This window comes from Corythoichthys intestinalis, chromosome 3, assembly GCF_030265065.1.
Source record: "Corythoichthys intestinalis isolate RoL2023-P3 chromosome 3, ASM3026506v1, whole genome shotgun sequence".
Taxonomy (NCBI): domain Eukaryota; kingdom Metazoa; phylum Chordata; class Actinopteri; order Syngnathiformes; family Syngnathidae; genus Corythoichthys; species Corythoichthys intestinalis.
Genome location: NC_080397.1, coordinates 15,184,569 through 15,201,140, shown reverse-complemented (window position 1 = coordinate 15,201,140; position 16,572 = coordinate 15,184,569). Strand labels below are relative to the sequence as shown.

Sequence of the window (16,572 nt, the reverse complement as noted above, 5' to 3'; positions counted from 1 at the left end):
TTCAAACACTTTTTACGGACTTTCAAGACCAGTTCTCCAGTAGCTTTCAAACTTTTTTTTTTTTTTAATGAGAAATTAAGTATGGAAGGTGCTGATTCTGAAACCCCTAAAAAGTAAAAGGATGTGACTGAAAATGCCATAATGAAGATTCCATTGCCTGGCATCAGCTGCCACTGACAGCCATAGACATCAAAACTGTTTGTGGTGAGAGGGATGGCAGCGAATGCAAATTCACTTTGACTAGGAGGGGCCAGAGTATTCGCAGCCAGTCTTTCCGATTTTCGGCACATTTACAGCTCATTTTCTGTTGATTTGAAGGCATTTACAAGTCACTTACTGTTGAATTTGAGTCGCTGCCTATTCATTCCCTCCTGTTCAGTAACCCAAAATCAACAGGAAGTGACCCATAATTGTCCAACAAGAGGAATTGAAAGCATAGGCGGAATCTGACTTCTGTGGCAGGTGGGGCAAAAATGTTGATGACCCTGAAACACAGTGTCAGCAGTAAAATTAACTTAGAAGATATATGCTCAGATAGTAGCTTAGCCCATGCTCGTACATACAGGCACAGCTGTGTGTGTGTGCGTGCGTGAGCGCGCGCGTTTTTCTGTGTTACCTAGTGGAGAAGCACACGCTGCATCCTTTTTGACTGAATTTTCCAGCTACGAACATAAAAAGTTGAAAAAAAAGCATTTTTTTTGGTATCAGATGTTTTGTGTTTTTTTTTTTTTTTTTAAGCATAGGAAATGACCGTCTCTGAGGTGATAGTCACACGATCTGTTAGAAAAATAATTTTGAGGCAATATAAAAATAGTTTCTGGAGTAGTTTCATTCATTTTTGTTTTTTTGCTTTACAACTTTTATAGATTTTTTTTTTTTTTTACCAGCAAAGGCTTAATTTTAAATTCATATATTGGAGAGTCAATTACATTTTCGGCCACCGGGGGGAAGGGGGGTACCCTTAATCTCCACATATGATCGAAAGGGACCAACAAATGATATAACGGACCAGCAAATGCCCTAAAATCCCTGAAAATTAACTCATTCTCTGCCATTGACCGCCATAGACGTTCAATGCGTTTGAAGTTGGAGGGTGGTAGCGAACGAGCATTTGTTCACATCTACTAGTGATAAACTCATTCCAATTCACAGCAGAAGGATGAAAACAGCTTGTTTTTCTGCTTATGGGATGTTTTGTAGAATATCCTAGAATGATTTCCTGACCCATGTATCAGTAATTGTTGTATTCTTGTTGTTATCATGATCCTTGCATCGTGAGGTACCCAGAGGTTCACACCCCCAGTTGTTTTTGGGTAAAAACATTTACTTAAAAAATAGTTCAGAATATAATCATCTACTAAGAGCTTTGATTTGACATAATATGCTGTTTTCAGTGTATTTTGGAAGTGGACATAATGCGTTCATGTAGACACATTTCATGGCACACACTGATATAGCCATCTCATGTCAAATGAAGCAACTTATAAAACTGATATTATACAATGAAACCAATGCATCTCAGTACTCAAACTTTAACATCAAATATCTTTAATACTTGAGCCAACAAGACCTAAAATCTTTCCAATCCATGTCACCACAGCAAGTACAATTTAGCCATTTCGCCGAAGCAGATATTTTCCAAAATTTGTAGAACAGGCTCAACTGTGCACGTAGGGCAGAACAAAATGCATTAAAACTGCATAAGGCAACGAGTTTTTTTTAACATGGCAATTTCAAAAAGGTGCAAAGAAACAGTTTACAACACTTTTTATATCACTTCACTTCATATTTCAAACTAAAAAATGACATGCATAAAAAGTCTATATAATTTTAAATATTTCAATGTTAATGACTTACATGCTGCTTTTTGAGCTAATGTAAAGCACTTTGGGCACTGTAAAAACATGCAGTTAAATAAGCTATATCAGGAGCGGAACTTATTAAGGGGTTTGCGGGCATTAAGTGGGCGTGGTTGGGTGAGGGGAGGGTCAAACAGAAAATAAGATGATGAGCGGAGCTGTAATATAGTGTTTAAGAGTTAAAATATCTCTGCTAGCTGCTTGGCCGGTTGTCTGGATTGGCCTGCAAAAAAAATATCCACTTCCACCCCACACACACATACACACTGGACGATCGTCTTGAGTAGTGTTGTTTTTGGCAGCCCTTTCAATTTTTGTCTTAGCGTTTTGGACGAAAATACCTTAGTCTTAGTCATATTTTAGCCATTTCAAAAATGTGTTTGTCATCGTCTAGTTTTAGTCGATGAAATCTCATACAAATTCTGTCTAGTTTTTTGTCGACAGTTACTCAGAAATGTTTTCGTCTGTAAAATGTGAGTTTTAGTCCAAAAATAAATAAAGATTTCCAACAATTTCGAATGAACACAGACAGACGAACACATACAGTGGTATGAAAAAGTATCTGAACCTTTTGGAATTTCTGCATAAAATCACCATCAAATGTGATCTGATCTTTTTCAAAATCACACATAAGAAAAAACAGTGTCTGCTTTAAATAAAACCACCCAAACATTTATAGGTTTTCATATTTTAATGAGTATAGTATGCAAACAATGACAGAAGGGGGAAAAATAAGTAAGTGAATAACCACATTTAACATTTTGTGCCCCCCCTTGGCTGCAATAATTTTAACCAGACACTTCCTGTAGCTGCAGATCAGTCTGGCACATCAATCAGGACTAATCTTGGCCCATTCTTCTCTACAAAACTGCTGTAGTTCAGTAAGATTCCTGGGATGTCTGGCATGAATCGCTGTCTTTAGGTCATACCACAGCATCTCAATGGGGTTCAAGTCTGGACTTTGAGTTGGCCACTCCAGAACGTGTATTTTGTTCTTCTGAAACCATTCAGAAGTTGATTTACTTCTGTGTTTGGGATCATTGTCTTGTTGCAGCATCCCCTCTTTGTAGCTTCAACTGTCTGACAGACGGCCTCAGGTTTTCCTACAAAACATCCTGATAAACTTTTGAATTCATTCTTCCATTAATGATTGCAAGTTGTCCAGGCCATGAGGCAGCAAAACAGCCCCAAATCATGATGCTCCCTCCACCATGCTTCACAGTGGGGATGAGGTGTTGATGTTGGTGAGCTGTTCCATTTTTTTTTTTCTACACATGACGTTATGTGTTACTCCCCCAAAAATGTAACTTTGGTTTCATCAGTCCACAAAATATTTTGCCAAAACTACTGTGTACTGTGTCCAAGTGCCTTTTTGCGAACATTAAACTTGCAACAATATTTTTTTATACAACAGCCCCCCCACCAGTGCCAAACTCTCTCCATTTGTAGACAATTTCTCTGACTGTCGACTGATGAAGATCCAGACTTTTAGAGATGGTTTTGTATCCTTTCCTAGCTTTATACAAATCAACAATCCTTGATCGCAGGTCTTCAGACAGGTTTTTTGACCGAGCAAAGATGCACATCAGACAATGCTTCTCATCAAGACAATTCTTACCAGGTGTGTGTTTTATAGTGGGCAGGGCATCTTTAAACCACTCATCAGTGATTGGGCACACACCTGACTTAAATTGATTGGGTAAAATTGGTTTTAATTGCTGTTTAAGTGTCCTTAGACAGAGGGTTCACTTACTTATTTGTCCCCCTTCTGTCATTGTTTGCATGTTATCCTCATTAAAATATGAAAACCTATAAATGTTTGGGTGGTTTTAGTTAAAGCAGACACTGTTTTTACATCTGTGATTTTGACAAAGATCAGATCACATTTGATGGTGATTTTATGCAGAAATGTGATAAATTCCAAAAGATTCAGATACTTTTTCATACCACTGTATAGTAGTAATGATGATAATACAGTCAGCAGGAAAAACAGAACATTATGTTCAATTAAACCCACCTCGAAGCCACGAACTGTATGTAAGAAAAAAAAAAAAAAAAGTTCCCCGAGCATTTAAGAGGATGCTCGCCACACTTAAGTTAATGCTAATGCTAATGTGACAAGTTACATTCAGCAGACCTTTAAAGGCAAAAGCAACATTGTATACTCTCTCTTGCCAAGTTAAGAAAGCAAATCTTACCATGTTTCCAAACAAGCAAGATGGAGCACAGCCTAGCTTGAAACACATCCGAAACTCCAGTGAGGAGAGTAGGTGACAGGCACAGCACACCTCACATGAGTGACACGACCAGAGGTGGGTAGTAACACGTTACATTACTCCGTTACATTTACTTGAGTAAACTTTTGAGAAAAATGAACTTCTTCGAGTAGTTTTAACACGCAATACTTTTGACTTTTATTTGAGTAGATTTGTGAAGAAGCACTAGGAGTCGTTACATTTTTGCTCTTAATTCTACATATTGACTTCATTTTTGCCAGAGATGCCAACAGTGGCTGTCTCAGTTTCACCAATGACACATCGCAACAAAAACCACATGGCTTCATTACACTAATCAGAGGTAACAATGTTTTTCTCCACTAGAGGACGCTCATGTTTTGGTGATGTTTCAAGTGTTGTTCTGGTGTGAAATATACCATTATTAAAAAAAAATCTGACATTGTAAGCAGTTACTCACAATGTTACTCATTACTCTTCAGTGATAGTTTTTTTTTTTTTACTTGTACTTGAGTAAGTTTTTGTATGAATACTTTTCATTCATTCATTCATTTTCCATGCCGCTTCTTCCTCACGAGGGTCGCGGAGGTGCTGGAGCCTATCCCAGCGAACTATGGGCAGTAGGCAGGGGACACCCTGAACTGGTTGCCAGCCAATCACAGGGCACATGAATACTTTTACTTTACTAAATTTTTTTAGTAGTAACACTACTCTCACATAAGTAAAACTTTTTGCTACTCTACCCACCTCTGCACATGACTCAAACACTGCTATGATGTAAGCTGACGTATGTACTCCACGTACAATATGAAAATGTCACGCATTTTGAATATATGACAGAAACTGTCGCATTTTCGTGTCGTTGTCGTCTCATCAGACGAAAACTGGCATTTCTCTCGTTATGTTCTAGTCTCGAAAGCCACGTTTTTAGTTCATCGTCATGAAAAAATTGTTTGTCGGCGAAATATAAATTTCGTTAACGTCATTGTTGACGAAAAGAACAATGGTATTGTGGGGCCTGTGAAAGTAGCATCGCACCCGGGCCCTGTTCACATTTGTCTCGCCATTGCGCTATATAAGTACTAGTGTTGCACCGATACCATTTTTTGGCCCCGATACCGATACCTGGCTGTGTAGTATCGGCCGATACCGATACCATACAGATACCACCCCGTTTATATATATATATATATATATATTTTTTTTTTTTTTCCCCAAAGAGCTACATAACTGGATGTGAACTCATTGCCATCAAGGCTTTGTCAGGCTGTTGCTTACCTTTGTAAAACAGGAAAAAGACTAGTACAAAGTATGATACTAGCCCAACAGTAAGAAAGTAAAAATAAGTTAATAATAATAAACTCTGAATGAACTGAGTAAGGGCGGCACGGTGGCTTAGTGGCTAGCACATCTGCCTCACAGTTCTGAGATCAAGGGTTCAATCCCGGGCTTCGGCCTTCCTGTGTGGAGTTTACATGTTCTCCCCGTGCCTGCGTGGGTTTCCTCCGGGAACTCCGGTTTCCTCCCACATCCCAAAAACATGCATGGTAGGCTGATTGAACACTCTAATTTGTCCGTAGGTATGAGTGTGTGCGTGAATGGTTGTATGTCTCCTTGTGCCCTGCGATTGGCTGGCAACCAGTTCAGGGTGTCCCCTGCCTACTGCCCGTAGTTGGCTGGGATAGGCTCCAGCACCTCCGCGACCCTCGTGAGGAAAAGCGGCATGGAAAATGAATGAATGAATGAATGAACTGAGTAAACTTTTTTAAACCTCTCAAAGGCCAAACAATGCAACTTTCATGAAATTATTGTCATATTCTGCTGCTGGTTAGATTGTGTGTTGTTGCTGGGCTGTTAGTGGGGCGTTCCTGATGTCGCACCTGAATCCAATGCAGGCTCATCAACGCAGCATTTAAGCACGGGTGAGCTCAGAGAAGGCTGCCGAGATATTTGCTTTGCTGATCACCATTTGACATCTCGCACTATAGTCTCGCTACATTTGCTTGTTACGCCCCTGCATTGGGTTTTTTCTGTTAGTGTGCTGCACTCGTTTGTAACCTCTACCCTGTGCAGGTATTTAAATGTTTTTATTTTGGCTTTTTGGCTCGCTGCCTATCGTCTTAGTTAGCCTTCGAGTTTGTAGTATTGAGCTCCGTTGACCTGCTGTCACGGACTCCTTTTGTTATTTCTACTATCCCGCGATCGCGTGTTATTTTTTGTTTGCAATCATTAAACCCTTGTACGTATCCCCTGCTTGTTGTCTGCTTCGAGGTCCAACCTTGTTTCCGCATTTGCGGACGCTAACAATTGTAAGTAATAATAATTGACCACAGCATCCCGTCTCTCTATTAGCCTCCTTTTTTCGGGGGGGGGGGTCCCTTATTTCTATTTCTGAAAGGTGGCAATCCTACTTTGGAAACAGTTCCCAAATTACTGCAGCATTTCTTTAAGTAAAAGACAAAGTAAAGTTGACGTAGTGAACTGACCAGAGATTGTTGCACCGGTCCAGCGCCCTTCCTCTGGATAGCAGTCCTGCTCTTGCAGGCTCAAACTCGTTGTGTTCGTTCACGTTTCGTCTTCAAATGTTTTATCAGGTTCGAGGTATTGAAACTGGCCGATTTAACTCCACATCTCGAAACTTTCAGGCCGCAAATCTTGCATGCAGCATTGATTTTAATTGACGGGATTTCTATTTTGAAATATTTCCCGACCGCCGCCATGTCGGCGCTGCCAAGCGGCCTTGTCATTGGTCGGGAGTGGCTATTGGCCCGTTCTCATTGGTCTGGAGCAGGCCAATAGCGATAGCTGCTTGGTGTTCACGTGTCATCACACAACACAGAGACAGAGTGTAGTGAGCGCCAGGAGAAAAAAAAAGGCTGCGGTCAAATGTTATAATAATGGACCGGTAAATGGTATCGGCGCCGTCTTTGTTGGTACTCGCCGATACCGATACCACCATTTCGGGCCGGATTGGCGCCCCCTGCCGATGCTAGTATCAGTATCGGTGCATCTTTAATAAGTACTATCCATTTATCGTCCCAATGTTGATTTGAAATTGGTGTTATTTGGCTTCACTTGACCCTTCGTTTGTAGACGATGGGAAAATAAGTGAATAGGCTGGAGGAGGTTCATCAGATTGAGACAGAAAGTTAGTGGCGCTCATGTAAGAAGGTGGAGCAGATGGAGTTGTGTGTGTTGCTGGTGCGCTTGGATAGGCCAACGGGGCAGACGGCTGTAGTGGAAATGTTGATGGATTTGGTGGAGGGTAAGGAACATGAGATGGCGATGGTTGTGAAGATGGAGAACCATAAGGAGCAGTTCCTGCATAATCACCCCATGGACCGGGATTCGCGACCGGTGGTCCAGCAAAGCTTGCCGGATAAGTTGGTGGGGGTACTGAATACGCTTGGGCACCTTGGTATCTGTTTGGCGAAGGGGGATAAAAAGGGGCACTGGCTGCGCCGGCGTGGAAGTCACTGTTTTGTTGGCCCCAGCCAATCCCAGAAACGGCAGGCTGACCAACAGAGGCGAGGTTCCGTGGTATGATGATAACTGGGAACGTCACTTCAGGGTCAAAGGCAAAACTGATGTCCAGATATACCTGGAAAAAAAAAGTGACTCGCTAATTAACATTCAGAACTTCCGAATATTAATTTACCGTATTGGCCCGAATATAAGAAGGTGTTCTTTGCATTGAAATAAGACTGAAAAAGTGGCGGTCGTCTTAAATTTGCGGGATACCCATTTACGACGCTAGATGGCACCAGATATCATTGAAGCGATGTTTTGTCATGACCAATGTTGTTAATTTTACTTTAAAAAAGTAATTAATTACAGTTACACATTACTTCTCCCAAAAAGTAATTGCGTTAGTAACTCAGTTACCTGAATTTAAGAGTAATTAGTTACTTGGCAAAGTAACTAGTGATAATTTTCATGTTTTATTTTTTTTTTCTCAAAAAAAAAAAAAAAAAAAAAAAAAAAAAAAAAAAAAGGTCACACAATGTGAAGTTTAAAGGGTTTTTGGGACAACTGGCCCTAGCCCAATTCTTTACCCTCCACTTAACAAGACACAAGGGTATTGCGATAACTAGATAGTAACCTTTGCTATGTGTGGAAGTCATTTAAAGTTGTGAATCAACCGTTAAAGTTGTTAAAATTGCTCCCGCTATTGCATTAGTTCCCTTCTGTCTACTTTCAACATGTGTAAGTTTTAAAACGGTTTCATAATTTAAAGATAGATTGAAGTCAAGATTTTGCCGATTTAGGACCATTTTAGATGAAAAAAAAAGGAGGTTCGCTAGGAAGGATCTCTACAACAGAGCCTTCCTGAGAGGTCTACTGCTTTAAGATGGCCGCTGTTTACTAATGCATGTAGTCCTTAAAACATGTTGCCAATGCAGCCGTGTCTATCATTTGCATCTAGTTCTATAATATGTGATATCTACCGTATCATGTGGGCGTAGTTTGTAGGCTACAGTCAGGTATTATTGGAGTCACCTAGCAACGCGTTTGCAACGGCGTCTTCCCCACTCCTGCTGTGCTCTCTCGTCTCCGCGAGTCTGTCTCTCTGACTTTTTTATTCAACCAACTTAGTAACGCATAGTAGCGCACGCCTTTCCCGCCTCAGTTACGGTAACGGCGTTGCCAAGATGAGAAAAGTAATTAATTAGATTACCCACTACTGAAAAAAATAACGCCGTTAGTAACGCCGTTATATTGTAACGCCGTTATTAACAACACTGGTCATGACAGATCTCAGCTACTCTCAAGTTTAACCAGTTTGCATTATTTTATTGCAATGTTTTTCCTTATTCAGATTTGTTTCAAGACTACAGTTACAGTTAGACTTCACTTTGATGGTTAATGCAGTTATTGCAATTTTGTTGTTTTATCACAATAGATTGGTTTATTTACATTTCAAAACCCAGACGCCATTCATTTCAAATGTGATTGCACTTTAGTTTCCATATCTAAATGTTCAGATATTAAGATTTGAATGAGGCAAAATAACATGCTTTTTCTATCAAATATATTGTTATAATCATTTGTTTCAGATGTACTGTAATTATTTTCTGCATAAAAATTAATTTGGTATTCAAAAAGTCTTTTTTCAAACTTGAGTCTTGAAAAAGAGGGGATCGTCTTATAATCAGGACCGTCTTATATTCGGGCCAATACGGTATTTCTTAGATTGAGTTGAGTGTAGGATTACACAAAAAAAACATAGGTAAAGCAGACACGTTCACAATACCTTTAAGTAATAGTCCACTGAGATGATTTCGCAGTTTTTGATGGCTGGCTGCATATTGGTGGGAATTTTCACTTCCCACCTGACCTCCTCCTCTGAGTGGGGTCTAATATTATGTCCGACGAGTTTGCTGATAGTGCCGTTTTCATGTTTGGTACTACTGCTGGCAGTGTATACAATCACCTGGGATAAACGCACTTTGGGAATCATGTCACTGGATGAGTTGTTGTTGATTTTGGCAACAACCATGGCGGTTTCTCCTGATGTAGCAACAAAAAAGTGGAATTGTGATTTATGTCAATAAAGATAGCAATGTGTAATGTAGTGATGTGTACTTTTTTGTGCTTGTAATAAAATACAGGGAGTCCTTGGGGTACGATGTTCTCGAACTAAGACTTCTCTAAGTATTTTGACGTAAAATTGGACTTTAACGATGAAATCCGACTTACGTGAAATTCGTTTGTAACTTGAGGACTCTCTGTATATCAATGAAACAATAAATAAGTAAATAAATAAAAATGAATACATTACGAACCTGGGGCGTACGCTGTCCTATCAACAGTGACTTCCATGTGCACTTTTCCACTTGAGAAAATCCCCAACTCTTTGTCTTTTACAGCAACTTGCCGTAACTAGAAAAGAAGTATAGAAAACTTTTATAAAGATGTGAAGATGGATTGATGAGGACACGATCACAAAAGCTCAGATGCAACTTACACTAAAACACAAGTTTTGATTAGCTTGACAGAAAGTCGTTTTGTACTGAAGCCCAGCAACCAATAATTAATATAATATCCAACAGCAAGATGAATTATTAGTAAACAGAGGTAAGGAAAGGACTGGGAGGGTGGCATTTACGGGTCACTTCCTGTTGATTTTGGGGCATTCACGAGTCACTTCCTGTTGATTTGGGTTACTGAAAAGGAAGCAACTCAAGAATGTTCCCAATTGAATAGGAATGACTCAAAATCAACAGGAAGTAACCTCCCAGATAGCAGACTGACGTTAAATAAACGTTGATTTTTCCATCAAAATCAGTCAACAGTATGGTTGACGTTGAATTTTTCGACAATAAACAATGTTGAATCAACATTGCAAATACCGATGACACCTGACAGTGACGTTGAAACAACGTTGTTCTATGGCGTGTCAAGCATGGTTGGGTTAACACTGTTTGACAGTTGATTAATTAATGTTGACTATTAATTGTTTTTTACATTGACCGGGAAATATGATTGAAAAGTCATCGAATGATGGATGACTGGGAGTTATAGTAAAAAAAATAGTTGTGTTCATGGTTGACCGGAAGGACAGCGAATCAGCTCAAACAAACTCCTCTGGAGACGCCTGATTTAAAGATAGCCATATTTTAAGGTAAGCGTGCTGTTTTTCTTCAGCGTCTTTATAAGCAATGATGTCTTATGGTAGAATGAACCGCATTTGTCATCAAAGCTGTGAATAAAGCGGTTTGCCAGACACAACCAGAGGTGGGTCGTAAGTTAGTAACGCGTTACATGTACTCCGTTACATTTACTTGAGTAACATTTTGAGAAAAACGTACTTCTATGAGTATTTTTTCTAAATCATAGTTTTAACTTTTACTTGAGTAGATTTGTGAAGAAAAAACACTAGTCTTACTCCGCTTTACTTTAGGCTACACAAGAGTCTTTACATTTTTCCTCTTTATACTTCATATTAGATTTTTTTTTTTTTTTTTGCCAGCGATGCCAGGAGTAGCTCTACCAATTTCACCGATGAGACGTCACAATAATAATCACATACTCCATTACACCAATCAGATGCAAACTTGCCGTTCGAAGATCAGGCAAGCCTGTTCAATCACGTGGCGTTTTAAAACACCGTAAAAAATGAAGTATTTGACATAGAGCGCCGCCCTCAACATGACTCGAAAGCGTGGATTTTAGCCTGGATGTTAGCTAAGTAGAATTTACTTCAGGCAAATGTAATTCTTTTTCCAAATAAAGCGCTAAAATCACGAGATATCAGATATTCAATTAAAAATAATTTGAAATGTAGACATTTTTAAAATTATTTATTTATTATTATTTATTTTATATACATATAAATTGCTCAATTTCCACACAATTTTCAAACGACTTAGTTTTTCATAAATATCACAGATGCAGTAAATTACATTTCTTCAACATCCAGCATGAATCATAGCCAGTTCATGCAGTTCATTATAAACCAAACAGTTTGTAAATGGCTTGATAATTTTTTGAGTTAAGGAGTATTTTAGTGGAGAAAACCACTCACATTACGTCCACTACAATACAGCCTGTCAAGGAAGTCCCCTGATGAAAGATGGCAGTTATTTTCGCCGCAGACTCCACCTTTTGCTTTCTATTGATATACAGTGGGACAAATAAGTATTTAGTCAACCACTAATTGGGCAAGTTCTCCTACTTGAAAATATTAGAGAGGCCTGTAATTGTCAACATGGGTAAACCTCAACCATGAGAGACAGAATGTGGAAAACATTGTTTGATTGAAAAAAATATATATATTTGCAAATCATGGTGGAAAATAAGCAATAATAAGTATGATAAGTATAACGAAGGCCAAACTTTTTCTGTAACTCTTCACAAGCTTTTCACACACTGTTGCTGGTATTTTGGGCAACACTGACTTTCAACTCCCTCCACAGATTTTCTATACGGTTGAGATCTGGAGACTGGCTAGGCCACTCCAGGACCTTGAAATGCTTCTGACGAAGCCACTCCTTTGTTGCCCTGGCTGTGTGTTTGGGATCATTGTCATGCTGAAAGACCCAGCCACGTCTCATCTTCAATGCCCTTGCTGATGAAAGGAGATTTTCACTCAAAATTTCTCGATACATGGCCCCATTCATTCATTCCTTTACACAGATCAGTCTTCCTGGTCCCTTTGCAGAAAAACAGCCCCAAAGCATGGTGTTTCCACCCCCATGCTTCACAGTGGGTATGGTGTTCTTTGGATGCAATTCAGTATTCTTTCTCCTCCAAACACGACAACCTGTGTTTCTACCAAAAACTTCTATTTTGGTTTCATCTTACCATAACACATTCTCCCAATCTTCTTACTGGATCATCCAAATGCTCTCTAGCGAACCACAGACGGGCCTGGACATGTACTTACTTCAGCAGGGGGACACGTCTGGCAGTGCAGGATTTGAGTCCCTGGCGGTGCACTGTGTTACTGTGGTCCCAGCTCTCTGTAGGTCATTCACTAGGTCCCCCGTGTGGTTCTGGGATTTTTGCTCACCGTTCTTGTTATAATTTTGACGCCACAGGGTGAGATCTTGCATGGAGCCCCAGATTGAGGGAGATTATCAGTGATCTTGTACGTCTTCCATTTTGTAATAATTGCTCCCACAGTGGATTTCTTTACACCAAGCGTTTTACCTATTGCAGATTCAGTCTGCCCAGCCTGGTGCATGTCTACAATTTTGTCTCTGGTGTCCTTTGACAGCTCTTTGGTCTTGGCCATAGTGGAGTTTGGAGTGTGACTGACTTAGGTTGTGGACAGGTGTCTTTTATACCGATAATGAGTTAAAACAGGTGCCATTAATACAGGTAACGAGTGGAGCCTCGTTAGAAAACGTTAGACCTCTTTGACAGCCAGAAATCTTGCTTGTTTGTAGGTGACCAAATACTTATTTTCTACTCTAAGTTGGAAATAAATTCTTTAAAAATCAAACAATGTGATTTTCTGTTTTTTTTTTCTACATTCTGTCTCTCGTGGTTAAGGTTTACCCATGTTGACAATTACAGGCCTCTCTAATCTTTTCAAGTGGGAGAACTTGCACAAATGGTGGTTGACTAAATACTTATTTGCCCCACTGTATATGCAAGACCCCCCTCTTTTCACCCCACACATTTGGCGAATTGCCAAAACCCTAAAAATGTGCTCGCACTCTGTCAAATGATAGTTTTCTTGTGTCTATTGCACAGTGGAGTTCTATAGGTTGGATATTTCAGTTTTAATTATGTCTAAATATTACAAACATGCACCCGGTCACTTCTGTACCCAGTCAATATCAGCAGCAGACAAAATATATGGATAGATTTTACAAACCATCAGAGATTGCAGATTTGGGAAGGACTTTGAGTGAAAAACGATCACTCTTTCAACAGTCTTGTCCACTTTCCAACTTCTAGACAACTTGGCTTCAAGCATGTAGACAATCTTTCCATAGGTGCCCCTGAAGCTTGAAGGCATGCTCCTGTAATGGAGAACAAGCAGATACAGAAAGTAAGCTACTATACATTCAATGACTCCTCCAAACAGCACAATTAATTGATGTTACTTACACTGACGGTAAGGTAAAGCTGAAGTTATACACATGGACACCTTGGGGAAGTACAGTCTCTGCAAAGGAAAATAATATTTTTTTACAAATTCGAAAAATGGGAGCAACACCATTCTTTCATTTCATAACCAGTGGTTTTTGTGTGCAGCAAGAATTTTGTCCATTTCTTTGAATAGTGGCAATAATTGAAGCAGGCCTCACAAATACAACAATGAATGTATTCAACTTTATGGATTTGTCACAGTTACAAAGAGCCACGGAGATGACCGGTGGCAACATGAAAAAGGGAATGGTGTGCGTCAGGCTGCTTCAAGTTTCTCTATGTTACAAGTGTCAATAATTGTCAAAATTTCCATGTATTTTTTTTTAACTGCTTTTGGTAAAATAATGTAACTGATTGTGTTCAATATTTTCATGATATCGATATTGAATTAAATCCATCTAAGGGGCTTGAATCAACTCATCACAGACTTTGAAATATCGCCAAATATCGCACCATTCTGTAAAGAATTGACTTTGCATTTTCCTGAGTTTGGTAATTTACACTCATGTGCCTGCCCAAGACATTTACGAATGAATAGAATAGAATAGAATAGAATAGAATAGAATAGAATAGAATAGAATAGAAAGCCTTTATTGTCATTGTACAGTGTACGAGATTTAAAGTTATGCCATAACATGCACAACATAAAACAAAAGCAAATGTAGGACAATAAGGCTAATGAAAAAAACACAGGTACACAGATTGTACACAAATTGGGAATGCAGTAATCAATAAGTGACCACTGACTATTAGCAAGTAGTGGTAATATACCAGAGCACAACAGTACATATATGACAATTTACAGTACTTATATATGGAGGCAGACGGCTAACCTGATATGATGTAGGATATTGATGTAACAGTGCAAAAATGCTACAATGTGTCTGTGTAAATGTTGCATATACTGTACGCTACTCAGATTATGCAGTAACCAGATCGAGACAGATGTCTGAGAGCAGATTACTTAGTGAGATGAATGTGACAATGTTGTGGCATTAGCAGTGCAATGACAGTGACATTAATGTACAAACTTGGATTGAGTATAGTGACAGCTCTTGGAAAGAAATGGTCTCTCACTCTGTTTGTTTTGGCTGGTATGGCCCTGTAGCGCCTGCCAGAGGGCAACAGGTGGAAGAGATGGAAGCTTGGGTGTGTATAGTCTTTTATGATTATCCTTCCTAAGCACCGTGAGTTGTAGATGGTGGACAAGGGGATAGCCGATGACCTCACCAGGAAATGACGTGTAAATGCCCCAAAAAGAACAGTAAGTGACCGAAAATCAACAGGAAATGACGTGAAATGCACCAGGAATGAACTCATTGCCTGGCATTGACTGCGGGAGGGATGGCAACGATGCTGTCCTCCCAAGTTCAAATGAATTGGACGTCTAGTGATAAACTCATTCCAATTCACAGCAGAAGGATGAAAATAACTTGGTTTTCTGTTTATTAGTTGTTTTGTAGGATATCCTAGAATTATTTCCTGACCCATGTATCGATAATTGTTGTATTGCCATATCATTAGATCATCGTTATCGTGAGCCTTGTATCATTTTAAAAAGAAAATTCCATCATTGTTTCTTACATGGCATGTTTTAAGGTTTCAATTACTGTGAATGAAATATTTTTCTTCCATCACACTTGTTGGATTTTTAAAAAGTTCCCGTTTTTTGGAGTCACCCTGTACATTAATTGGTTGATTGATTTTTATTTCGAGTAGTTACAAAAGAAATACAAGAAGAGAAGGAAAACATTAATGATAGTAGTGGTAATAATAATAATAATAATAACAATTATATTGTCTGTAACAGTTTTGTGTATGATGTCAATGTGGATGTGTTTTACTTGTATTTGCAGTGTGAGCTTGCACAATTTGCACTTTAAAAAAAAAAGACTAAAAGAAGATAAGAAAATGGAAAAACAAAATAAAGTGCTCAAGTCAATCAATGTTGGGGTGGTGGGCAAGGACTGGGGGGAAATGTCGCCTATGACGCCACAGAGCCATGACTTTCAATAGCTTTAATAAACTTGCTATTGGAAACACATCATTTTATAAATATATAATTGTAAGCATACCAAAGGATGTGGGGCGTGAAATCCACTCGGGGTTTGCACCAATAACGAGTCATGAAACACTGCCTACCGGTGGCGCTTTCCTCGGAGAAAAAGTGCTTGAGTTTGAAGTATCTGCGGCGTGCCGAGTGCGTGTGATTGTGGTTTCCACTCCTCGTCGTCCAGCGCACTTGAGCGTCCCCCTTCACTTTGACGAAGAAGCTCTGGATGGCCGTGGGCTTTTCCAAGGCCAGCGTTACTTTCCCAGTGAGCGGGTCCCCCTCGGAGAACGTCCTGTCCTCATTCAGCGCGTCGTATACCATCGTTAAGCTTTGAATAGCGGGCATGGTTAGAGGCACGGGAAACCCGCGAGTTCAGGGAAATGACGAAAAGTCACTCTATTGACTGATCGATCAGGGGTTTGTTATGTTTCTTGCCAGATCCTCCACTCATGACTCATGGCGATTGCTATTTAGTACACTCTGGCCACTCCCTGTGTGTTCAACGGTCCACTTTCTTCACATGCAGCGGTCTCTGCTGCCATCGCACGTTGAGAGAGGAGATTGACATGGAACGTGAACGCAGCAGGTGATTCGACCAAGGAGGGATGTCACGATACCAGAAACTTAGTAGTCAATGCCGAAACCACTGACATTTCACGATTGTCGATACCATTTCAATACCACGGTAAAACAAACAAACTGACTGACTGACTGTGACTGACTGACTGACTGACAAAAACAATAAATACCATGTACTTAAATGTACACTCATTTATTAGAAGTACTGTGAGCTTATACAGACCAATCTGCACTTGTTTAA

The 16,572-nt window shown here is 39.6% G+C and overlaps 1 protein-coding gene across 1 annotated transcript; it reads right to left on the bottom strand.

Moving 5' to 3' along the window:
- Nucleotides 1-711: 711 nt before the first annotated feature.
- On the bottom strand, nucleotides 712-16,216 carry si:dkey-172m14.1 (uncharacterized protein LOC567451 homolog). Its single transcript, XM_057832932.1, has 6 exons — nucleotides 15,842-16,216; nucleotides 13,658-13,715; nucleotides 13,422-13,569; nucleotides 9,880-9,976; nucleotides 9,348-9,604; nucleotides 712-7,694 (listed from the first exon to the last, which is right to left on the bottom strand). Exons 1-6 carry the CDS (start codon nucleotides 16,095-16,097, stop codon nucleotides 7,155-7,157), a joined length of 1,356 nt encoding a protein of 451 aa, XP_057688915.1. The 5' UTR covers nucleotides 16,098-16,216; the 3' UTR covers nucleotides 712-7,154.
- Nucleotides 16,217-16,572: the final 356 nt, after the last annotated feature.

Excerpts from the sequence above, each read along its gene's own strand:
- si:dkey-172m14.1 (XM_057832932.1), bottom strand. The coding sequence starts at position 16,097 with ATGCCCGCTATTCAAAGCTTAACGATGGTATACGACGCGCTGAATGAG. Across the intron at positions 13,716-15,841 it reads CTCCGAGGAAAGCGCCACCG|AGACTGTACTTCCCCAAGGT; the intron begins GTAGGCAGTGTT and ends TTTCCTTTGCAG. Across the intron at positions 9,977-13,421 it reads CAAATCTGCAATCTCTGATG|TTACGGCAAGTTGCTGTAAA; the intron begins GTTTGTAAAATC and ends CTTCTTTTCTAG.